Source organism: Cygnus atratus, chromosome 2 (assembly GCF_013377495.2).
Source record: "Cygnus atratus isolate AKBS03 ecotype Queensland, Australia chromosome 2, CAtr_DNAZoo_HiC_assembly, whole genome shotgun sequence".
In the NCBI taxonomy this organism is placed as follows: domain Eukaryota; kingdom Metazoa; phylum Chordata; class Aves; order Anseriformes; family Anatidae; genus Cygnus; species Cygnus atratus.
The window spans coordinates 37,191,185-37,217,008 of NC_066363.1; the positions used below are offsets into that span (position 1 = coordinate 37,191,185).

Genomic DNA, 25,824 nt, shown 5'->3' on the forward strand with positions numbered 1-25,824 from the left:
CAACACTGGTCAGGATTTCCACTGCTATTTGTAGCACTGCTATTTTGATTTAGAGTGTCAGGAAGGAAATGTTTATTAGCTCCAAGTGAAAAGTAAAGCCCAAACAAACAATTAGGCCAGCCACAAATCTATAATCAAGAGTTATGAAAATGTTAATAGAAGAAAGATTATGACTACACCTAGATTAGTCATAAGGATTATGACTATGTTCTAGGAAAAAAAAAAAAAGAGAGAGAGAGAGAAAGAGAGAAAAAAAAAAAAAGACAAACAAGCAGCTAAATTTCAGGGTTTTCTCCTAAGGTAAAAAAGAACAACAACAATAACAGGAAAAAAAAAATGATTTGATCACATCCAAAAATGTTGGTCATTGAATCAAGCATAACTTTCAATTCCTTATGCTTTCCAGGACATCCCTGATTCGTTGACCCTATGCCAGCACTTATTGCAATTCCCCAATACATCATGCCCACTTACTTTCTGTCCCAGCATCCCAGGAGAGCCTACTTCTCCCTGCAAAGTAAAAGGAGAAAAAGTGTCAAAATAATTGGAGTGATCTTTGACAAAGCAGCGCTAATTTAAGCCTTTAAGGAAGAAAGAACAGTGACATGTAGTGATACCAGAAAAAAAATACTGTGATTCAGCACTGCAGGTGACACAGTAAGTGGAGAATTACAAGCAAGGCTGTTCTGTAAAGGCCTTTGTACTGTAGCACTATTCCTCTGTCCGATCCTCTGCAGCCTGCTTACTCTCAAGCAAAAACACACCAGTTGTGCTTCTGTCCACAGGCCACCCTGCTACCTGGACAATGTTTAAAGCCTGTCTTTGGGAATGTTACTTTTCCATCTACTTCAAAAATGGTTTACTTTCCCTTTCTGAGTTAAAAGGCCTCCCACACCACAAATCTCACTTGTTTTCTTTTGCTTTGTTTTGTTCTGTTTTTCTTAAAGCAATATAATGTCACCAGCTAAAAGCATTTTGGCAAGCTGTCATGATTCTGGTCTGCAGAAGTCAAGAGTGTCTCATCACCCAGGTACATGCCAGGACTGGTAGGGCACATGGACACAGAGGTCCACATCACATTGGGCCACTGCCTCCTTCCCCCCCCCAGGATCATGCCTCCATGCTCCCTTCCTCCATACCACCCCCGTTTTTTCAACTATCAGAAATACATCAGTCTTTATGTGCTTATTCAGCATAAACTCACAGTCATCTGGAAAAGTACCTGGTCTCCTTTAACTCCTTTGTCACCTCTGTCACCTCTGGATCCCTGAGAAAGCAAAAGCTTAATTACTACAATTTCATGAGAAAGCAAAAAACATTTCTCCTACAAAAGACATTATTTGTAGTGGCGCAGAATATAGTAATATTAAGTAGTAAGTTATATGGTAGATACCCTAAAATGTTTCCTTATTACTTTCATTAATATTATAATAGAATTCAGTGTAAAGCTTGTAGAAAAAGGCACTTATGCTTCACAGATAATTACTTTAAATATGGGCTTTCTTGGTTGTATACTTCCAGACTTGACTTTTTACTCAATTGACTTCATCCAAATTCAGGCTCCACTGTATGGTCTTACTGTAAAAACTGTCTCTGTGCCAAAGAATATATAGCCTAAATGAACCAACCAACAATTAAGGATTGTTATACCCATGCTACAGATGGGGAAATGGTAGTGGAGTTCACTGTAGTAATGTGTTCACAAGAAAATGGGGTATAAAACTCACTTCTTCAGCATCCCAACCCAAGCCACAAGACAGTACTCCTTCTCAATGCATGTTTTAATTTTGTAATGGGACCTTCAGACTTCAGTCCGTCAAAATTTGACCACATTTTTACAGTTACTATTTTTACATAACTATTTCCAATTGCTAAATCACATATTATTCTATTGTTACACTGACCTTTTCTCCTCTAGTTCCTGGAAAACCCTAAAGGGAATGACAGATATTTTAATGCTTCTCACTTTCAAGATGACCAAAGAAGCAAGTTCATATCTTGCAGACTTTTAAGTAAAGAAAAAGAATGAAGCACAAGTAATTAATTTAATTGACTTGTAAATGCAAATTAATGTTTATAGCTTCTAAAAGTGCACTGAAACAGAATTATGAAATAAGAATTAAAGGCAAGACAAATCAGCCCAAAAGCCAATGTGAAAAAGCCAGGTAAAGCCAGCAAGTTTGATATTGTTTTTAAAATCAAAGCAAGGTAAATTAAAAGTAACTGAAAGTGAATAAAATCTTAGACTCCACAATTAATAATCTAAATTAATTTTAGCAATAATCAGTCTCTTCTTTCTCCCTGTGGAATAGCCTTAGATTGTATTTAAGTCATCTTCTAAGGGAAAATTACTATAAAGCTGAGTTTCTGTTTAAGAAAAATATAGAAAATAACTGTGTCCAGCTCTTTTTTGCAGCGCTTTATTTGAGTAACCTAATTACCTAATTTGTATCAAGATCTTTAAAAGGTTGTGGCATAAATTTTTTAAGTGCAGAAGCTGTGCTATAGAAAATGATATGCAGATAATAGACCATCCAGACCAAATTGGTCTGACTATCCAACTATTAATATATATGCATAGTTTAAGGTGAAGACATAAATGATCTCCAGTTTTATGTGGTGGGTGGAAAGCATAGCGAATGTGAGTTAATGCTGAGGGTATATTTAAGAACTCCGGTTTTCTAGTGGGATACAATTAGATATGATCTTTGCTCTTAAAATATTTTTTCGCATTACAGTAATTTACACCAAAGCATTTTATGAAAAGCCAAAAACACAGCCAAGCCCAACCAAGCGCCATAGCCTTTCTTGAAGGAGAACATATTTCTTCAGCTATATTAGAAAACATATATCTTGATAAATGCTTTCTGGCAAACTCATGAGGGAAGCAGCTGTCAGCAGAGCATTAGAAACCAATGTCTGAAAAATGCAGTGTTTGGTTAACAAACCTTGGAGCCCATTGGTCCTCTTGTACCTGGCAATCCCATCACACCCAAATCTCCCTTTTCACCCTAAAGGGGTCAATAAAGAGAGTTATTGATTGTGGCTCTCTGATGAGGTCATATCTGAATGTCTGATAGTTCAGTATTTGGGACTTTGTGTCAAATACACGAGACAAGCCTGACCTTGCTGTAGCATTGTAGTCAGAGGTCTATACTGCAATTGTGTTCTATCTGAATCATCATACGTGATGTTATTCTTCTATTTGCATTTCCTTGGGTGTGTAATTTGTGCTTCAGTTTTGGCAGATGTCATTAAAGGACATGCAAGCGATTAGCAGCTGAAGTACATCCTTTTTCTACCTGAAGTTGCATTGTCTCTTCCAAACATTGCTTCCACTGAGATACAGAAAAGAAGGGTATTTTGCTGCAAGACTTTATGACTTGGAGAGACATACTGATTACTTTTATCATTGTTCTGAGATATTATGGGCTTTACAGTGGTTTGGAGACAATAAATCATGTAAAGACTTTACAACATCCTCTCTGTCTGCTGTCAGCTAATTATATCTAAGGGGAAATACAGAGTAGTCCCTGAAGATATGCAGCAGCCCTACCAGCAGAACACATTTGGCTCTCATTCTCCTTTGGCTTTCACTGTCCAAGTATTGGAGAGGATTTTCACATTGGCTGCTGCCTCAACAGAAGTTCAGAAAAGACTTGAAGATACAAAGTAGGAGAAATAACGATTGGACCAAGACTGTGTCTGAGAAAGAGAAGACATGAAAGGAGACCCAACTAAAGAAACAGAAGGCACATAGAAGGGATGAGAATTAAAACAAACAAACAAACAAAAGCAGCTTACTGGAGATCTACGGCAAAAAGAAGATGCTATGAATGACTGTAATGAAGATGACTAACAGGAGTCTGGGAAGATCAGAGATCAGAAGAGAAAGGAAAGAGAGAGACAGCCTATGGTAGTGAGCACAGACATCTACTGTCCTCATTACAGCTGGAGCCTTCAGGCAGGAAACAGAAATTTATGGTGACTGGAAGGAATGAAAGTAGTAACACGTCAGAAGAACAGAGGAGAGATTTATCAGAGGACACAATAAAAGTAGGAGAATGGACATTAAACAGGAAGTAGGACATGCAGTAGAAGTATATTGAAAAAATATGATTACTGAATGTGAGGTATACTTCTAGGAGTGCAGTGAAAAGAACAATAGATGAGGAGGAGGTAAAATCAAAATTAGAAAGTTTTCATAAATAAAGATAGGACTTATATAAAGAAAAGGTGAAGTGAATGAGTTTTCTGACTGCTCTGCTCTCAGTACTTAGAACGTGAGGGAACAAGGTAGCTGGATCTTCCTTCTGCTCTCACTGCTCCTGCTGCATGAAATCACGGCATACGGTGCTTCTGGGGAGACACCCTTTCCCATCTCCCAGTTCAAAGTGAACATGGGCTCCTTTTTAGTTCATGGACAAAAAAAGCACACAATTCTTAGCCTACATTCCCACATAATGTAACGTTCCTCATCTGACACAGCTGTAAAGAGCTTAAGGGCTTGCTTCCCACATATGGCTTGAATTCAGAAGTAATCTACTCTTATTTTTGCAGTAGCAAAACCTAAGGCATAATGTCCTTTGAGATAGGGCAGCAACCCTTATGGAGTGAAAGAAGAGTCAAAGATTCACTAGAAAACACAGTTTCAAATGATACATATGTCATCCTTCTGTCTGATACATACTGGATTGAATAAAAACAGAATTTCTATCTCAAATGCCCCAGTAGAAAATTTGTATTCTATGGCTCCTGTGAAGAGCTGTGTACATTTTGTGTAAGGTAGTAGTCAGAAAAGGACTGTCATGCAGCTTTTTTATAACAAATGCAGATGAAGCAACCGCTCTGCAGTAGGAAAACGTGTCCTGCCATTTCTTCTGCTGTTGGCTATGAAAATTCACAGTAATGAGTGTTTGTCTGTGTGGCAGTGAGCTTCATAGAACAGATCAGCAATCCACATGGTTTGTAATCCCTTTCCTCTGAATGCAGCCTGGTATTCCCCGTTATGCTGTCAGGTACACACTCAGGCAAAGAGATCATCAAGAACAGCCATGGGGATGATGACCAGTTTTGAAACACTGATTCGTGTGGCTGTGAGGCACCAGTGGTTATCAATGAGTCTTCATTAGACTTGACTTTCAATTTACCTGTGGCATATTTTAATCAAGATCAGATTGACTACGTGGGGCTAGGCTGAAGGTGTGGTGTTCTAACCCTAGACTGGGCAGGTCGTGGCAGAGCAGTGAAAGAAACAGGGCAAGCACTGAGTGTCCCTGCACTGCTGCAGCTCCCCAGCCTCCAGCAGACAGTGGTTTAGAGACTTCCTGAGCAACTCGTGTGTTCAGATCATTATGTTTAGTAATCATCCTATGTGAATTTTAGTCTTACCTTTGGTCCCACAGGTCCAGGCCATCCTACTGGTCCTGGCATCCCAGGGACACCCGGGGGACCTGGTCTACCCTTGAACGGAAAATATCGATTACAATGATTCATGTAACATGTCTCCACTGCAAACAGGAGATGTGGAGAAACAGTATTTTCAAGAAAAGAACCACAAATTCTTCTTTACCTTGTTTTTAATACAAAAAAATACTATGTTATATTCATAATACTGTTTATGTTGATGCTACTGGAGGAAATGTGGACTCACAGAAATACCAAGTTATACTGATGCAAATAAGTAGATCAGCTATAGAGGAAATCTACATGTAGTCAGAATAATAATCCAAAACCCCAGTATCAATAACTTAATTCTTCCTCTCATTTAATAATACAAAGTAAATCAAAAAGACCTGCATGTAATTCTATCTGTACAAATGCAATTTACAGTAAGAACAGAAACAAACCTTTAACTAAGACATTCCTGGTTTTATTTACCATTAATCTTATTATGAGCACTCATATTACTAGCTGTAATTGCTCTTTGTCTGCTATCGTGTGACTAGCAATAACTACATGCGTACAGTTACTTATCTATTTTAACTTCTGCCTGTAAATCACTCCTTGACTAGCTGCTAAAATGCTGCAGATCAGTGCTATTCCACTGCTTTATACCACTTGACAATATGGTCTTAGAAATCTGATCATGACTTTGGAGCTAACAGTGACCTCCTATGAGCCAGGCAGCTTTTAGCAGGAATTATAACGTTTTATGGGCAACTTCTCTGGGACCTACTAGTTCTTGTCAGAAAAGTAAATACAAATTAAGGTTTGCACTCTTGTGTAGGTTGATGGGTGACTCTGTCTAATACATTAGTTTTGGAACACTTAAATATATCTAAGTAGTATTTTTGTTTACTATAGGGCATTTGAAATCTGTATTAAAGAAAAAGAACTCTTTGTTTATATGTTTCACATCCATTTGAATTACTGACAAGTAGCTAGTGTCAAAATCCTTTGCTTATTATTAGAATGGTATTTCTTTTCCTGGTTAGTGACTACCCCCCACATATCTCTGATTTCATTCTGCATTTCTGTCTTCTTTTAAAATTAATTACATTAAATGGAAGCACTTAACGACTGAGATAACATATTCTGTTTCATCACACGTAGGGGCACATATTTTTGACAATATATCATGGCTCATGTGTCACCAAGCATAAGATTGTAGTCAGCATATTACTTTGGTGCCAAAGCTTTGGAAGTGTAATCGTTAATGGCCATTCCTCCTTCTGGGCTGTTCAGTTGAGCCTGGCTTCAGCTCTGGAACAGTAAAAAGGTTGATTTGGCTTTGTTGCTGTTGAAATAGACCTTTTATGGTAGGTCCCATACTTTGCTTCCCCTGCCCACAGAGGTATAATTTAGGTAATTTCCCACTCTTTTAATTGTCTGGCTGGAGGTGGATGCTCTTACTGAGGGAATTTACCAAATTCAAACCAGCTGTGACAGCTCTCCAGCCCTGCACCCAGAGCCCCCTACCACTCCTCCATGGGAGCAACACAAACAGGCTCAACACTTCAACATTAGCTTATTTGTATTTATCGATTGCCTGTGCTCCTCTCTGACAGCTGCTACGTGTCAGGTATTAGGCTGGTGTCTGAGGCAGCACCTTTTGTTCATACCTTTCTTCCTGGCCTGCCGATCTCCCCCTGCCAGAGAAAGGAATATGTTAGTCTCAGAGATACCAAACAGACCACAGTGGCTCATTAGTCAATGCATTTATAAACAACATTGGGAACATCTTTATGTTCAGGACTTTTTTTCCAGAGGGTAAAACGGGAAGAATTTTTAACAGAGCTCCTAGACCTTTCCTTTATTCTCAGCCCTAAGTCTACAGTCACCTTGTTGTAAAGTAAAGCTCAGCTTCAGGTATAAGGTTCTTTAAGCATCATCATGGAGCAAATGCTTTGCAGGTCTGAAACCATAACTTCACATATAGACAGCTTTTACTATCTGATCTGACCCATACAACTAATGGTGGGTAGGAGACCTTTGCTCCTCCCATCCTCCCAGAGAACAGGGTGTTCAAAGACTGTGGGATTAGCAAGAGCACTGACTGGGGCACCCAAGCTACTCTCTTATCCATAATGTAGACACAGGCAGCTATCATGAGAAGCCATAAAAATCTCAGGATTGAAAATGAACACTGGAAGATGATGCTTTGAATTATATCTTCAAACTTATCGATAGCTCTACATTTAAATTAAAGCAAATCCCCACATGTCCATAAGGCCCATCATTGACTAAACGGACAAGAAAAAAGTGAGCATGCCACCATCACCATCTCTTTCCTTGACTCCTCAAAACCACACCAAACACAGGCACATAACAACACATAACAACAGGCACTTACTTTCTCCCCTTTTGGTCCCATTATACCAGGAATTCCTTGTGGACCCTAGGGACAAAAATGAATGCTGTTACTGAGCTGTATTAGTAAGAAGGCACTGGTATTGGCCTTCCCCCAGCCCATGGCCCTGCCAGTGCCTCCTGGGAGCAGTGTGACCCCACAAGGTCAGGGTGTCGGATGTGGTGTTTGAATATTGCCTCTAAATGCCAGGTCTGAGTCACTGCTGAAGGCAGGCTGGAGAGTTGCACTGACATGAGAAGCACAGGAGCATCTCCTAGGTGAAGAAAACTAGCAAGAAAAATGGCCTGAGGCACATGAAAGAAGGGAAGTTATTGGAGTCTTGAAGAATTATCGACTGCAAGGACACAGAGACACTGCGTCAGCTGGCAAAGGAGGTCAGACAAAGGGGGGCAAGGGAAATGGCATAAGACATGTGGGATGGGCTCTGTAGGGTGCTGTAGACAAGGATTGTCACCACTTCTGAATCTTTCACCAGCTTGAAGACGCTCATTTGAATTTTTGGCATCCTGGGCACAACTTTGCAATGATCTCCTCATGGGGTTTCCCATCCTCATCCCTGTTTCCTGCCTGCTCAGTTGGAACACAGCTTCCATGCAACCTCATGGGAAGGAGACAGTGGCTTTCAAATTTAGGGGCTGTTCATGCCTCTGCTGAATATTTTGCAGCCATTTTAAGAACTTCTTAAGAACTTCTTAGTACCATGGGCATTTTCACCAAAAAAAAAAAAAAAAAGACTTGTAATAGTAAAATCCACCTTCAAAAATTATTCTTTTTTTTTTCTTTTCTGAAACAGTTCTCATAAAAAAGGCATTTTCACCTTTTTTTTTTTTTTTTTGCATTTCACCTTTTCATAAAAATAACAAGAGGTCCCCAGCGTTTCTTGCTTTGTGTATTTTCCTGTGTTTATGGAATGGCATTTTCTACAGAGTAATAGGAAATTGAAATGCTCTTGTTTGAAATACAATTGTCTTTACTGTTGTTGTGATTGAAGTACTTTAAAAACAAATAAACATCACATAACTTATGGTAATTTTGTCTCCTCATACTTAAACAAATCTCAAATTTTTAGTTAAATTGCAAACGTAGCTTTAAGCCTGACATTCTCTACAGTTAATATTACCCTCCTGCTGCTTAGTGGCCAGTTCAGATGTAAGCTATTCAGCGGAGATATTTGTTTCCTGTGGTTTGAACACATCCCCAAAATATATGAATACACATCTCCCAGTTAGAGTGGAGCTGCCTTTCAGAGATAACCAACAGCAAATTTTCAAAAATCTTTTCCTACTTTCCTAAAATTGCAACTGAATGAAGTAATGTGGCTTTGGGAGGCTGGACATAAATAATAGTCAAGGGTGACATAATCTCAAAGACATGGTTAGAAAAGACCAATTCAGATTTGAAGTAGAGTTTGATCAAGGCTCCCAAATATGTTTAAGCCCCAAAACATGAAGATATTCCATCCCTCTCTTTCAAGTGAGGCTTATTCCCCTTTCAGGAAACTTCTTAATCGAGGGAGATGCTCAGGAAATAAAAATAAAACTAAAAATCAGAAAAACTGTGTTGTTTCTAGAATGCTTCAGAGAACCCCTTTTGTTTCTGAATGACTAAGGAAAATCCCATGAGCTGTCATACAAGGAGCATTAGGTTGACCATATAAATCACTCCAGGTTAGGATCCTGGTTATCTTGTATGGTCCAAAACATGACACAAATTGTACATGAACAGGAGCAACCCACACCTTTAAATGTAAATCATTCCAACTATTGTAGTCAGTAATTTTAGACTTTCAGTACTGTAAATCAGAATGCACTGTATTAGAGTCGGAGCCAAATTTTATCTTCTTTCTTTCCCTTTACCTTGGGTTACACATGGGAGGAATTATATGCTGAGTCACATCATTACAAATCTAATTCTCCTTCTTTTGACAAAGTGTTAAAACTCAGCTCTGGCTCAACAGTATGAGCTTTTACAACTCATATGAAAGTCACGCATTTACAACAGAAAGCAATTCAGAAATACTTCTTAGATATTTCTTAGAAACAGTAACACTTCTTTTCCCGTGACCATTTTCATAAAAGTATTGTCTGGAGGATTGCGGGCTCTAACATTGTCCCTCTATAAAACACCGTCCCACAATTTATAATTAAAAATTCCAAAGTCATGTTATACCCATCCTACTGTTAGTGGTTGTGATAAAATCTGTCAGCCTACTCTATTTAAAATGCTCTTGGAGGGATCATAGATCATTCAGTTGCAAGGTTAATTATTATTTATAGCAGTGAACCTTGCAGAACAATAGAACTGGTATTACTGTTTTTCCCATTTAAGTCAGAGATAGCATTAAGAGGATTGTTTCAAAAAGATAGTCTGGCAAAGACTAAAATTACAACAGCTTCTTCCACGTATACTGAAGATCTAGATGGTGCCCAGCACACCACAGGACTGCTCCATAGTGCAGAGATTTTTCTCAACACAGGATATGATAAACAATTGTTTTACCATCACCTCTCCATGTGCCTCCTAATGCACATGCTAAAAGACTTTCCCTTAAGTTTTATTTTCCTTTGGAGGGAACAAACTGGAACAGAAAGACAGATGGGTGATATTCTCCACAACGGTGAGACATGCACAAAACCCTCTCCTAGAAGTGGAACATTTCCTTGGAAGATTTCTGACCTCCTGCCCTATGCTTCAAACATATAAACTGTAGATGAAATAGGAGCCCAAAGGGGCTGTCCCAAGGCTACCCAGCAAGCACAGACCTTGCAGGTTAAGCTGGAAGATCCCACAACTCCTGAACCCCATCCCATTGCCCTCCCCAAAGCCCCTTCTTGTCTCTGGTCTGCACTGTAGGTATCGGCCTTCTCAGGGATGTACTCCACTAACACTCAAGTTCATTGCACCTCTTGTGCATCAACTCCATGGGCTCTTTCCCCTCATGTAAAAGAGTGTAAAGCAAGGAAATAAACCAACAAAGCGCCTCTGAAGGAGGTGATGGCATCTATGGGATTTTTCATGGGTGCCACCCACTGTAAAGCTACGTGACAATGAAGGGTGAACTTGAAGTTTGGAGTATGCAAGGCAGGAATGAGAACACAGGGTAAAAAGCCTACATGATTTATGCACAGTCATACCAAAATGAAATTAAGCCAGAGCTTGATATGCTTATTAAGGCATAAAAGGCATTTACAGAAAATGTGTAACAGCTTTGTAAGGACCTTGGAGCAAGTGAAAGACTGCTGTGGTTTGTTCACAAATGCATCACTCACCTGGGGGCCAGGAGGCCCTGTGGGGCAATGCAATTCAGGCATTGTTATCTGGAGCTCCTGGCACAAGTCCTTCATGTCCAGAGTAAGCAGCTTCTACATAAGGTAAAATATATGAATGAACACTCTTGGAGAACATGGAGAAAAGCACAAATAAACCGCCACTACAGTCCAAACAGCACTTAATTACTGCCTGAGGGAGAAGCCTATGGTTTGTCACAAGGTTATCTTCATGGATGCTTCAACATTATCACTTCGGCATAGTGTCCTGCCCCACATTTCCTCCTCCTTTCCCAGGCATGCCGCAGCCAGGCTATCTCATCCCCTCCAAGCCAGTGTGGGACCCAGGGCTATTCTAAGACTTGACCCTGCTCTCCCCATCACGCTTTACAAGTAGCAGCTCCTCTCCAAAAATAGCATCTTTGCTCTAATAATACCGACTGCACCCTGCATGGGTATAGGCAGTGTGAACTTCACTCCAGTAGATACCAGTCAGGAGGCATTCATTCACTACTGATCAGAGTGGATTCCCTTAAAGTTTTCCTAATCTTCTCACTTCAAAATTAAGCTCGCATGAGTAAACCGGCTTGTCTATGTCCTGTGACAAAAGAAATCTCCCCTGGAAATACAGATGAACGCTGCAGCAGAAACACTGGCTTAGCAAACCTGCTCTTCATCTTCCAAGTGGAGAGGAGGAGGAGGAGATGGGAAAGAGGGAGGCAACTAGATTTTGGTTTGGGGGAATAATTCCCTGAACTCAGTCCTGATCTCTCTGAAGACAGTGGGGGATTTTATGCTGTATTTTTTTTGGGGTTAGTCCTTGTCAGATAACTTTCTAATTACTGTTTACATAATGTTTCTACTAATTGCAGTATTTGCATATGGTAAATGAGTAGTAGAATTAAGAAATGGACATTACGAAGTAGGTGGAAAAATTCTTTATATTGGGACGGAAAATGTATTGGAGGTAACAGACCTTGGCAACAAGTGCAAGTGGGCAAACTGTCATATACCCACTGCATGCTGCATATGTTAACATATGTTTATGGATACATATCATCCAGAGCAGGTATGTGCATAGGTGTGAGAGTGAAAAGTCCATACCAGCAACTCAAACTCATCTTTCTTTCTGCAAAATGAAATGGTGGGAACAGATTCCTTGGGAGTATTTTAGGACCTTCATTTCACTAAGGCAAACGTGATACAAAATAGGACACATGTATAGCATACACTTTGAAGTCATTGTGTAGGATGAGAAATTGTCTTTCTGACCTTCCTTGGTTTACTGCATTTACATTTCCTTTAGTTCAGGATTGCCTTGCTCTAGGAAAGCAGCACAGCCCTACCAACATAGACAGATGGGTTTGCTGAGTGACACCATCAAGCAGTGCTGAGAGAGGATACTTCAGTCTTTGTCACACATCAAAAGTCATGTAAATAGAAGAGAAAGGCTCCTGGGCCACACTTACAGTGCTCCAGCTGTGCCTGAAGTACGGCGGTGGAAACAGGGGCGGTGGAGGAGGGCCAAGGAGACAGCATGGTCTGTGGTGAAGCTGTTTCTTCTGTTCCAAACAAGGGAGATCTGTTCAATACAAACATCATCCATTGTCTTGAACACCACAAATATTTCTTACAGAATAAGGTGCTTCCATTCCAAAGGACTTTTGTACACCCTGCATCCATTGTAGCACTGGATCCAAGCAGGAACTTAAGAATTTGTGTGGTCCCTCAGGTTTATAAGGTCTTCATGTGCTGAAGGCTATGCAGAGTTTTAAGCTCTAAATATGGCTATGACACAGGCTGATTTTGGAAAATATAAGATACCCAATGTTAGGAAATAGATTGAAATATATATTTATCTCTCTCTCTGTCTGCCCTGTTCCAAAAGTGTATTAGAAATGGCATCTTCTGGTTACCATCACAGCCCGCATGTGACCAGGGAGCACTGCGTGCTGCTGCCCACCAGCCTTTCCCATGGACCAAAATACTTCAGGGTCTTTTCTAATAACAGTGCGGGCTGTTGTTCCACTGCACGTCTGATGATATTTCCCATGGGCCTGAAATCACGTTGCCTTATTTCTGATTTGTGCATCGTCACTACGAATAAAGACTCTGCAACCCAAACTTAGCTGACAGCTTTGCCGCCAAGTGTTGAGCAAGGCAGGCCATCAGTGCTTTTCAGCAATGTGTTTACCCTTTTCTGAGGGGAAAACTTCCATCGACAAAATAAGCAGCTGTGACCAAAGAACCACAGAGAAATGATGTGAAGATGATGCATTTATACTGTCTCGTCTTTTCTGAATCTACTTACTCCCCAGGAAATCACTCTGGAATCAGGACGAGGGCCTTCTGCAAAGGTTTTGCCAAGTGCAGGACATATTTATTTGTCTCTGTTGGTTTCTTCCTCTGGCTACTGGCAGCCAGGGACGGGTGTCTGTGAAGTGAAGGGTGGCAGGGAGCCAGATACAGTAGGAAGAAGAGCCTATGGTAAAGTATCTGGTATTAATAGAAAATCTCCAAATTAAGTTTCTAGGAAGACAAACCTGGCAAAATTGCTAGATTTGTGTGCAAATCAGTTGCAGGCTGTTTTTTAATCACATCTCAAGGCAAGGCATATTTCTCTAAGGGACAAAGAAACTTCTAATTCTTCAAATGTCTCAGAAAATGTATTACATCCCATTCCACCACCCCACATTCATGGGAACAGCATTTTGCCCAGTCCTCCTGCACTGAAAACAGCTGCCCAGATGAGTGTGGTTGTTAAAGGCTGCCAAGGGAGCAGCTCAGCAGGTGTTTCACCATCTTGTTTTGTGTCAATATCAGACTTATTGGCTAGGTCAGGGAGCCACTTCTGGTGCGTAGCTACCTGAAAATAGAAACCAGCTGCAGTCGGTTCCACTGATGCTAGGTTACATCACACCTTGTCTGAAAAGACAATCTAGGCACAGGGTCCAGGGAAATGCATTTCACAAATGTCATTTCAGTTACCTTTCTGAACTTGAATTGTTTTGTAAAGTGGCATTTCTTTCCTTTCTCCAGCCAAAAAAAAAGAAAGAAAGAAAGAAAGAAAGAACGAACAAAAGAAAAAAGGCCAAAGATTTCTACTGGCAGCAGAATTCAGAAGTAGTTTATATGTTATGCCGATTTTTTTCTCTACCAAAATGTTATTTGAGATGATACAGTTGAGAGGTAAGTCTGTTGAAGTCTGAAAGTGTCCATAGTAAAGACTCTGTCTCTCTATCTGAACTTTTCCTACGAAGTTTGAATTCAAAAGAAAACTTCAATTTAGAGAAAGTCAAAAGATTTATAATTAAAAAATAGAGATAATGTATATATATATTTATTTATTTATTTAAAGCTATAAACATATACTAACGATGACAGTGCCCTTTAAAAAGCAGCAATGGTTTGAGTTCTCCTATCTCCAGTTCACACACATGATAACATACAGAAACATGTAGAGTTAAACTCTGTATTGTCTTGCCCTGAATTCAGTCACTAACAGCTGTACTGGGTCTGGCTGGGATGTTAACTTTCCCTGCAGCAGCCCATACAGTGCTGTGCTCTGCACTTGTAGCTAGAACAGCAGAGGTATCACACCACTGTTGTGTCTGCTGCTGAGCAGTGCTGGCACAGCATCAGGACTCTCTCTAACCCTCCTAGGGGGTGGGCAAAAAATTGAGAAAGGAACATCACCAGGGCAGCTGACCTAAACCAACCAAAGGGATATTCCATACCATATGATGTCACTCAGCAATAAAAGGTGGAAAAAGGAGGAAGAGGGGAGGGGTGGGCTCTCGTTGTGAAAACGTCTGTCCTCCTCCCGAACACCAGCTACGTGCGTTGAGGCCCTTCTTCAAGGACGTGGTCAAGCATTGCTCATTTGTGGGAAGTAGAGAGTAATTTCTTTCCTCTGCACTTCCACATAGCCTTTAATTGTTTTGTTTTGTTTTCCCTTTCCCCCTCCCTTTTCCCCTTTCCTTTTTTTTCCCCTTTAGTTAAATTGTTAATTGTTTAGTTAAATTGTTTAGTTAAATTGTTTAATTAATAATCATCTTTCCTTAATAATTATTTCTTTTTTTTCCTTTAATTAAATCACCCTTATCTCAACCCGTGAGTTGTTCTTTCCTTTACTTCTTCCCCTCCTCATCTAAGGAGGGGGAGTGAGAGAGCGGTTGTGGTATTCTGCTGCCTAGCACAGTAAAACCACCACAACAGCCACTGCAGAAAAAGTTTTGCATTACTGCAGTTGTTCTGCTACTTAAAATAAAATAAAATAAAATAAATAAAATAAAATAAAATAAAATATTTTTATTTAAATATTTGGCAAAAATAACATTAAATACAGATCATAGAATCATAAAATCACAGTATACTCATCATGCCCTCATGAGTAAAGTGAAGTCCTGGATTATAAAATATTGGCATTTTCCTTTTATGAAAGCAAAGTCTGAAATTATTTGGAAGAGTATTATAGCATATATTATTATTAATAATTATAATAATATATTATATATATTATACATTATATATATTATTACTATATATATAATATATTATATATATTATATATTATATATATTATATATTATATTAGTATTATATTGTGAAACCACCATAGCTAACAAAGTTGGGAGCAAAATAGCCATTGGTTGCAGTCTTTATAGTCTTATTCTAATTTTACTATACCCACAAGTTAGGCTGACGATCAGTTTTAGGTTTGCTGGTATAAACAGTGATAGCATGTACTGACCTCATATGCAAAAACTATTCAAAAAGCATGCAATTACTATTACTACTATATAGACTAGATACCACTTATATAATGATGTAGGTAGTTCGTATTTCAGGGGCTCCATCATCAGTCATGGCCATGCTCTGGAAGGTGGATTTGTAAGGCAAATATTTAAGAAATGGCTGATCCTAGACCCAAGGACCCTCCACACTCAGGTATGACGGGCGGATAAAACAGAAGAGGGAGCACAAAATGAGAGTCACAGACCACAGGTATGAATATTATAATATGATCTTCCAATAAACACTGCATTTCATTGGTATGGATTTTGTAACTGTGATAGGTCCAGGATGCAAAGCCAGTTCAGTGTTGGCCTGTTTTGCAACGCAAAAATATTACCTTGGTAGGCTTACAGGCTGTCAGCAAATGCAATATATATCGTTAGGCTCCGGGTTAGCTTTGATTGCTAAACACAGCTTCATAATACTCTAGTCCCCATCAGTGGAAAAAATCTCAGCCCAAGAATAGGACTGTCATGGTTTTCTGTGAAATGTGAAGACCCTACCTACACAGCGAGCTCAATTACACTTCTTGTGTGGAAACTCCTCTATCAACATCTTCCATACCAGAGAAAGTATTCGGTAAGGGTAGGAAGGCAAAATGAAAAGCTCCATATAGGGCTTGTCTAAGTAGCAGTTGTTTCTGGAGAGCATAAAAATTAAGATAGTCAGCTTTAAAATAGAAAATGTTTACTATTTTCAAACTCAAATTATTTTTATGGTCCAGAAAGCGACTATATCAATCTATGAGTAAGTGTTGCTTCAAGATATCATATATTTTAGATAAGCTTAAACTGTTTCATTTTGTTTTTGCAGACTGCTTGCTCCTGGTGTTATCTGGAAGCCAAAAACTGTGATCTGAGATGGTCCAGTCTCCAAGCGGTCCTAGGGCTGATCCTAGAGCTGACTTTCAACACTGTGAACCCTCCTGGCTGCAGCGGAGGTACCAGAGGGAAGTGCTGCCCTGGGTCCAGGTTAGATTTGCAGGATTTCGTTGCAAAAACTGTATGCAAGCCATGAAAATGACTTCTGCCCTAAAATCACAAAGGTGTAGGCTAGCTGGATCGATGATGCTGGCAGGAGAAAAGGGCATGACATGAAAAAGATGTGCAACTTGTGTTTTCCTTCCTATCTGCAACCACACTCACCCAGCAAGCCCTGACTGGACGATGAGCTGCTTTCCAAAGCCGTGTCACCCCGACAGCAGTGCTGGTGGCCTGCCCAGTTTCTGACTGGCAGGGCCTGCTAGATGGAGACCTCCAATCGCTGACACCCCATCACAGGTGCTTCTCCCACTTGGACGGCCGTCAGAATTAATAATAAACAAGCTGGGCAGATGGGTTAGTTAATGAACGTGGGCTCGTCCGGCTGAAACTGAGACTTTCATCTGCTTTGCTGTCATGCATTCAGGCTCCTCTTGCCCTCCTGGCAAGGACAGCAGCTCGCCACAGGCAGTGGCCATCAGGCGTTATCCTGTGTGTCTATCACAAGGTGGCTAAGGCACATCTTCCCTCACAGATTAGGAAAGTTTAGGAGCTTGTGAAAGGTGCCAAAGTCCCAGGGGAGAGGGCAACACCGGGAGGAATGGGTGAGGGTGGGCAGGTGGAGCTGGGGTACAGCTCACGCCTGGAGCTGGATCAGGCCGTGAGGTTCACGAACAGGCTGCATCTCTGTGTCCTTATCAACTTAGGCCTTACGACCTGAATATACCATCTGCTATGTACCAGGTGATGTCCATATAGCCAGGAAATACAGCAACTCCTACAGCTTATGCACCAGTGCCCATGCTGGGGAGAGCAGTGACCCAGGCAGATCCTGTGGGAGCCACAGGATGAAGACATTTCCCCATCATTTTTGTGGAAAATGAAAAGCTCCAGCCAAAACAAGCTTATTTTCAGCCAAGAATAACTTATAGAAATATGAAAATACTCTGTGCCAGAAACCCTATTTCTAATCCCCAAAGTGGCTACCGGTTGTGGCATAAGTTTTGCGCGCTTTACCAGCTGGCGCAGAGTCAGAAGCTGTCATAAGAAGTAAATAAATAAAGGTGTTTAAAACAAGCTGGTGTTCAAGAAACCTTGCCAACAGCACAGATATTGTGCTCACGGCCCCCAGCATCTCCCAGTACGTCCCCTTGGCTCGTGTCCCCCTGCACCCGGCCCTGGCGGAGCCCCTTGCAGCCCTGCTGGAGCAGGCCCCTGCCAGCAGACGCTGCAGAGGTAGCAAGGCTCAGGAAAGCAAAGGAGCATACAAGATTTCCCCAGAAAAGGCATTTTATTCCCCGTAGGCATATATTTCAGCCATTTCATGTGTGCATATGTGCTTGTGTGGGCGTGGGGGCAATGCGTGTGTCTAAAGAGTATATGCTGCTCCCCCAGAGGATTACAGAAGGAAACTTCTGGGATTAGCGCAGAAGGAGAGAGGAATATTTGCTTGGGTTGGCTCTGTGCTCCAGTGTCACAAGAACATAAAAGTCCCAATAAAATCTGCACGGTGGAACACTTCAGTGGGTTATAAAATGGGTTTCTAAAACAAACCTGTGGTTTATAAATCCCAGTAACCACTGCAAGGCTATTATGTGCAGTTTTGCTTCTGTTGGCTTCCATGGGTTCTTCCACGGCTTCTAGAGCTTCCAGGGCTCTAGACACCGCTCATTGATGTTGACAGCAATGTGTGCTCCCCTTCCAGTCGTGAGGAACTGAGGCACAGAGAAGTTAAGCAGCAGCCCCATAGCCATGGATGACCCATTTACAAAACCTGAATGAGAATTTCCGTCCTGTAAATCACAGTACCTCATCCCAGTCATTTTATAAACCAGATTATAACACTCCATTTCTTGTCACACCAGAATGATGCTATGAATATGTTGAGTACTAAAGCTTACTGCCACCCCTAGAAGAGCCTGAAACCCTAAAGCTTAATGCAAGGTGGCTGCTCTGTCAGCCCCAAAAGACTCCTGCATGCAGTTCACTGCCACACATTCCTCTCCCACTTTATCTGCGAGATGAGTAGTACCAGAGCAGAGACACCAAAGCCATCCCTCTCCAACTGCAAGATCACAATCTGTCAGGGCTGGCATGGCTCAGAAATGTACTTGACTTTGATGTTGGCCCACCACGTGCTCAGTCAGCCCCAGACAACCCATCTGAGAACGTGGGTGTTGCTGTATGCTCCAAAAGGCACCGGAGAAATGCCTTCAAATTCCTGCCAGAGACTTTGATGCCAGGGACTAAATTAATTCCATGTGACTCCCTTGTGGCAACAGACTCACAGCCCAGCTGACTTTACTCTCTGGCCTTTCACAAAGAAATAGCTCTGTATTGACTTGGTATTGTACAAGGCCATAACTTTGCAGGTTTTAGAAGCCATTGACACTTCTTCCTGGGCAGAAGAAAACTGAAACTGCAGCCCTGCCTTCTTCAGGCACAGCATCTGCCTTCACTTGTGTGCCTGCCCAGGTGCATGCATTTATGCATACACGCTGGCAAAAATGGCTATCAGCTGCTTTTCTGTTTTCCCCCAATCCATCAGTCCTCTTCTGCATTCCTCCTATGTTCATCTTCTCATCCCAAATCCCCGTTCACCATTACATTTTCCTGCATACAAAGAGCATCCCCCTGATGTCCTTTCCAGTAAAGAGATGATTCCTTGGAGATGAGAGGGGAAGAAACACAACACTTAGGCTGGTTTCTGTGAATTACTGTGGGATTTTTCTCTCTCTCCTATTTCTGATCTCCCCCAAAGAGTTCCCCCTGGAACTGAAGGGCTTTTCCCATTTTCCTTTGACCTACGAAGCTGCAGCACAGAATACGTCAGTAAAGCCTCCCATGCTAAATATTTCATTTAATCCTGATTCCATAATACATTCAACACCCCTCCCATTTTAACCATTGCCTTATAAATTTCCTTTCTTTGTGCAAGTGTCCCACCCCTAAGGTTCCCAGGCTGTCTCATTTGGCAGCCACACGCTATCCTAACACCAAGAGTTAAAGCCTGCGGGGGTGCATGGCTTGTCCTGACCACAAACTTCCTCCTGGACAAACACAGCTGGTATTTTTCTGTAAATGTAACTAGGGCTGACAGTTTCCCTTCAGCAGCTGTAGCTGTTGCTATTGCGCTGCTGGTGCTGCCCTGCCAACAACAGCTCAGCCACGGGCAGCCTCTATGTCTGATACGAAATGGGCTTTGAAAAACAGGGATGCTAAAATGCAAAGTCACAGACTGTTCCCACTGCAGGGGTTTGCTAATATTGAAATAAACTGCCTGCAATGGGAGCAGAGGCCTGCAAGCACTATGTTTCTGTGAGTACACGGGGAATAAGCTCATTTCACAGTACTTTACATTGCCTGTCTGTGGAGTTCCTCTCACTAAAACCACCTGAATTTGAAACAGCTTGCTTGGCTGTGCTAGAATTTAAGCCTCCACCACCCAGTCTGATCACAGTAAAAATCAGCAGTGTGTCCAACGCTGTGCCAGCTCCTGCACCCACCTCCATCCCTGGTGGCAGGAGAACTTGTTTACCACAAACAAGGCTTAGGTGGCATCTCCAGAAGAGCTTCCGCAGCCCGAAGATAGACACCTGCCTTACTTATAACACAAACCCTGTCCCAGGAAAAAAAAGAAAAAAAAATCAGAACTAGCCACCAGCTTGTCCCATCCTGCTGCACTTCAGGAGTCCAGGTTCTGTATTTCAGGATGCCCACCAGCCCACCACTTGAAGCCAATGGAGCTGATCGTCATATTAAATTGGGGGGGAGCAGAGGAACACAGAGGGGAACACTTGGTCCTTTCACCTGGTCATCTGCATTTCCTCAAGCAAATGAAAGTTCATGATACTCACCCTAAGCGGCATAACACTGACTTTCATTTGCATTATAGTCAATTAATTTCTTTTGGCAATCTGCATGTCTTTTCATTCAGTAATCCAGATTCAAAGAGGCCGTGCCCAGTGAAATGGGGAGCTCCTTTTCTTTGGGAAAGCAAGTGTAACAGGCAAAAGGCAGAGAAAGCATGAGGAATACTGCCAGTAACTCAGCTGTTGCAGCCCCATTTCATTCCTTTAAATTAATCAGCCATACTCATTTCACAGGACTGTGTATGAATATTGATCACAGGAGAAAAACCTATCAAGTGATACATTTTTGTGATGCATAAAAGGAAGTTTGGGTCAGAAGAAGCATCAGAAGATGCTCTTCTCCAGCTCCTGGTGGTTTCTGAAGTACTTTCCCCCCTCCCCGTAAAGCCCCAGAATACTTCAACTGGGATGAGTAGGAGAGGGAAAGGAAGAGTCTTTCTGCCACCTGAATCTGGAAGATGGCTTCCTTCAGCCTGGTTCTTACAAGGCCCACTTAGCCCTGCTACAAGGGAGCATAAAATTCACACCTAGCTTTCATTATGTGATTGCGACAGTGGAGGCACTCGGATGTCCTGTTCAAGTGCACAGTGCAGGAACCTCAGCAGAGCAGAGCTCTGAAAAAATGATAACGAAGGACGTTATAAACACAGTGTCTTAGGGAAGGCATACGAGAGGTTACCCTGGAAGGAACCCCCCCCCTGCCTCAAGGAGAGTTGAGTTACCCACCCCTGGGGGGGGCTCTGCTTCCACGTGGAGCTGCAGCCATGTGCTTGAGCGTGTTGTAACGCTAATCCCAAAGCATTTCCTCCAGAAATGATGCTTCAGCACTAGAAGAAACACTGACATGACATTCAGAATACTTCCAGGAAAAATGATGCGCTGTTGCTTGAGGCTGATGGGACTATGATGCGGAGGTGGCAGCAAAACAGAAAATAATCCAGATTATTATTCTTCCCCCAATTATCCTACAAACTTTTCCCCCCCATGAGTTGTTTATCTCTATTTTATAGTTACGGCCTTGTGACCTGTGAACATTTTTATCTGTGACCTATTGCTATAGAAAGATCTCTGAGAATAGAAATGAAAGTACTTTTAGTGCAGAGGTTTTCAGGCACCTCTGAAAAATAGCTATATGTGTTCTTCCAATTGTAGGAAAGACAAGTGGTCACTGAGTGTTAAATGTGACTACTTTCAGAGTTTGCAAGTACAATGCCAAAATTCATTCTTTAAATGTGAAATTACATCCTGGTGCCAGATACAAAGAATTAACTCAGCTGACAGTCACAGAAAATTTGAGAAATCATTAAAATAACAGAATTTAAGTGGAATTAATTCACCTTCTGCACACACTGTGAGATTTCTACTGGAAAACAGAGAACTTTTTGCTTTTTTCTTAGGAGGTGTTTCATCAACTGCTGATGCAATCAAAGCACTAAAGGAGTTTTCTTTTTCATTGCATGATTTTTCATACCAAATAGAGAATTCCTTGCCCCGATTAGCAAGCAATAATTGGCACTCAGGTATGTAACAGTTCACCAAAATACGGCTCATTGTCCAGCCCTGTGGCATGACAATTGAATTATACACTAGATGTTATTCTGACACGTATTAGCAAGTAGAAATTTGCAACACGTTCGTGATAGAGCCTTAAGCCCACAGACAAAACAGATGGGGACACGGGAGGACGGGGAGGGGGCCAGCTGTAGCCTCTGCTCCTGGCAGACCTGGAGGCTGTGCCGTGGGAGCTGGTCTGCTGCAAAGAGCAGAGCCTGGCCACAGCCAGCATCAAGGGCTGAAGGCATAGACTGCTGTTGTACAACAAGACATTTAGGCGGAAAAATCTTCCATGGAGGAAGAAGGGATTATTTCCTGAACCATTATTTTTTAAAGATGATAGCAATTTAAATGTCTTCTCTAGACACACAAGTGTGCTCCGCAGGAGAAAATCACCGCTTAGGCCTGGCCATGTAAGCCATGGAAAAGTGAACTTAGGGTTGGTCTGGCAGGAATCTACTAGTTTCAAGGCAGTGTAAACATCTTCAAAACAATTTCTGAGGTTTAATAACTTACGTACTATTGCAAAGCAATTAGGAACATATCAGAGAAAATAAATTTTGATGTTTCTGTACCTCAGCAAAAACTAATATCAACCTCATGGAAAAAGGACACCCAACTGAACAGAAATGATAACAAATGGAAATGCTTTTTAGCATCCCAAATAACTTAGCAGAAAAACATGTATTAGTTCCCAGAGGTTCAAAAGAATGGATTAAATTGTTTTCCAAAGGATGTATTTCTTCTACCATTAGGATTCTTTAGATGTTATCTTAAAAGCTATCTGAAATGACTGCAGAACTCTAATGGCTGCTTTATTAAATGTTATAGGGTTTTTCCACAAAGGGTATCTGCACTACTCTTTGGACCTCAGAATCTTATTATTTGATTAAGAATATTCTTAAATGAATGGACTGTTCAAACCACTGCAGGTGACATACAGTGTGTTAGCTCTGCACATTTCAAAAGATTAAAAAAAAAAAAAACAGGTGAAATCATTCATACTGACTGTTATTGAGTCCAGGAATCCATCGTCTTGCACAGGCTACCCTTCTGATTGCTGTTCTCTCTTAAATGCCTCAAATGTGAACCATCTGGCTCTGTGGTCACACAAGAGACATGAGAGAGAGAGAAAAGACTTTAATTCCATGTCTAAGGCTGATCTGATGTAGTCTTAAAATGTGCACCCTTTAGGACACTGTCTTGATGTCAGAAACACAGGGAGGACCTGAAGGTAGAGCTGACCTCAACCTACAAATCTCATCTGAACCGTCCAAAATTTGACACTGAAGGAATCCAGGATTTTAGTTAGAAGCATCTTTTGGTTAGAAGTAATTTGCCATAAAATAGTGAAAATTCCTCCAAGAGAAGATGGAGTCAGAGTTCTTGTCAACTTTCCCCTTCCTTTGCACAGAACATGGGTAAAGGAGAGTCTTGCTGACCAAACTAAAACCTATTAAGTGGGATTTCCAGTGCCCTGGCTCAGCTGACAACTAATTTGTTTTGCCTTTGCCTAGCAGGGATTTTCCATGCAGTGGACTCGTTTCCTATGTAAGTCATCTGAGTATTTGTTAGTGTCATAGCCAGAGCCAGATGATGTTTATTCTGCTAACATCCAGTCGGGCTCCAGCAGCACTCATTGAGGTCAGGGCTTTATTTATAGAAGCAGATATACATTGAGATTCATTTTCTTTCCCTTGCTGTAATCTACCTAAGCTCATCCAAAATAGAAAGAAACATGCAGACATGCAAGTAATATACTAATTGGGCCAGATCCTCCAGTGGCATGAATTAGCACAACACCAAGCCAATGGAAAAAACAAAAACAAACGAACAAAAAAAAACCAACAGCATTTTAGTACAGCTGAGGCTCTTGTCTATTATTTCTCACAGGGATGGGAAGGGAGGGGTTTAAAAAAGAGAAATAATAAAACAAAAAGCAAAAGCCACGAAGCAACGAAAATGTCCCAGCCTGTGGCAGAGCAGCTCTGCAATGCAAAATTTGTTCACCCAGATCTGCAAAGTGAAGTATTTCTTCCTCCTGTGCTCCCAGTCACTGGAAAAGTGCAAGAACCAGCGTGCAGAGGAGAGGTCCAGACAAGGCAAAGTAACAAGACTTAAAGCGATTTACCTGAGGAAACTGGGAAGGCATTGTCAACGTACGAAGTCTGAGAGAAAGCAAAGCAGAAGACAAGCTGAAGGTAAAATCCCCAGGCAACAAGGCTGAGGGCAAACATGCTGCCTGTGCCCTGGGCAACTGCAGCCTGGAAGCGCAGCTCTGCTTTGGGGCTTGCTCGCTCTCTACTCTGCCTCTCTGTCTGTCTTGCCTGCTCGCTTCCTCTTTCCTCGCTCGCTGCGGGATGCGTGTGTGTCTGTGTGTCTGTGTGTGTGTGTACGGCTCTCGACTGCTCTCGCTCTCTCGCCGTGCCTTTAGGAAGAAAGAATGCCAACCATTTCCCATTAAATCTTCTCCTTACACTAGGCACGGTTATATTTAACTCCTGTGCTGGATCAGTTGCCCCCATTGTGGATGTTAGCTGCTAAAACGGTGGCGGGGGGGATTCTGTTTTGGTAACAGAAGCAAAAAGGCACTTTGGTTGATAATAATAATGAGCAGGAAAGGAAGAGATTAGAAACTGGACTATAAACAGCATCCTTCAGTGCAGGCAACCAGACACCAATGTCGAGATGAATAAAATCCCTGATTGATCATCTTCTACAGGTCACTAATTGCCTTAATGAGAGAGATGAGCAGTGACCTAACATCTGTTTATAACTGGGGGTGCTTTGCATTCACTTACACCGTGCATCTTCGGCTGAGGGATGCCACTGAGGCTCCACAGCCACTGACCAGAGATCATTATTTAGCATTTAAGAGAAAATGAAAGCATCACTAGTAGTTGATCAGACGCTGTGTGACTGCAAAGAGTTTAGTGACAGGGTGCAACAGGTGGAAGAAATAATAAGTGTGCCATTATGAGGTGACTGAAACGCAATCGGCTCTGGGGATGGTGGCAGCCGACGCACCACACAGAGCCGTGGGAGGAAAACAAACCTCTCGTTTCTGAAAAGCAGTGTGTGCCTTTGTTACCTGTACAAAAGCTTGGCGTTTCTGTGCTTTGTTCCAACTGGCAATAAGTTTCTGTCATGAGAAGGGTCCTTCATACGTTCCCTTTCTGCTTGGGATCTGACAGCTGTTTCCATTAAAAGCAGAGGTACTCATTGGTGTGAAAACCATCACTACTCCCGCCCTCCCAGATGGAGATGTTCATTGCCCACTGCTTATTTGTCTCCCGAGATAAACAGGGGAATCTTTTGGATTAATTACAGAATTGATTTTTTGTTTTCACTTGAGAAAAATTACCCACTGACAGGGACAGTGATGTGTCCCCTTGGGTGATAACTCTTACTGCACACTACTAAAGGGCAAAGCGATGCATCTGCACAATTCTATTTAAACTGTCTTGGCTTTTAGTAGTCCCTACAAAGTTTATCATGACAAGCCCTAAGTATACAAGAAAAATATCCAGTTGCCTGATTAT

General features: G+C 41.6%; 1 protein-coding gene across 1 annotated transcript in view; it reads right to left on the reverse strand.

The window, feature by feature from the left end:
* The window catches only part of COLQ (collagen like tail subunit of asymmetric acetylcholinesterase), a 39,192-nt gene extending 13,912 nt beyond the window's left edge, over positions 1-25,280 (reverse strand). Inside the window, exons 1-11 of the mRNA XM_035556440.2 lie at positions 24,588-25,280; positions 24,414-24,546; positions 12,549-12,661; positions 11,083-11,175; positions 7,796-7,840; positions 7,065-7,091; positions 5,392-5,463; positions 2,949-3,011; positions 1,905-1,931; positions 1,223-1,267; positions 475-510 (exon numbers count right to left, since the gene is read on the reverse strand). Of these exons, the coding sequence (XP_035412333.1) occupies positions 475-510; positions 1,223-1,267; positions 1,905-1,931; positions 2,949-3,011; positions 5,392-5,463; positions 7,065-7,091; positions 7,796-7,840; positions 11,083-11,175; positions 12,549-12,661; positions 24,414-24,546; positions 24,588-24,743 (810 nt within the window). The 5' untranslated portion in view covers positions 24,744-25,280. The remainder of the gene's footprint in view (positions 1-474; positions 511-1,222; positions 1,268-1,904; positions 1,932-2,948; positions 3,012-5,391; positions 5,464-7,064; positions 7,092-7,795; positions 7,841-11,082; positions 11,176-12,548; positions 12,662-24,413; positions 24,547-24,587) is intronic.
* Positions 25,281-25,824: the final 544 nt, after the last annotated feature.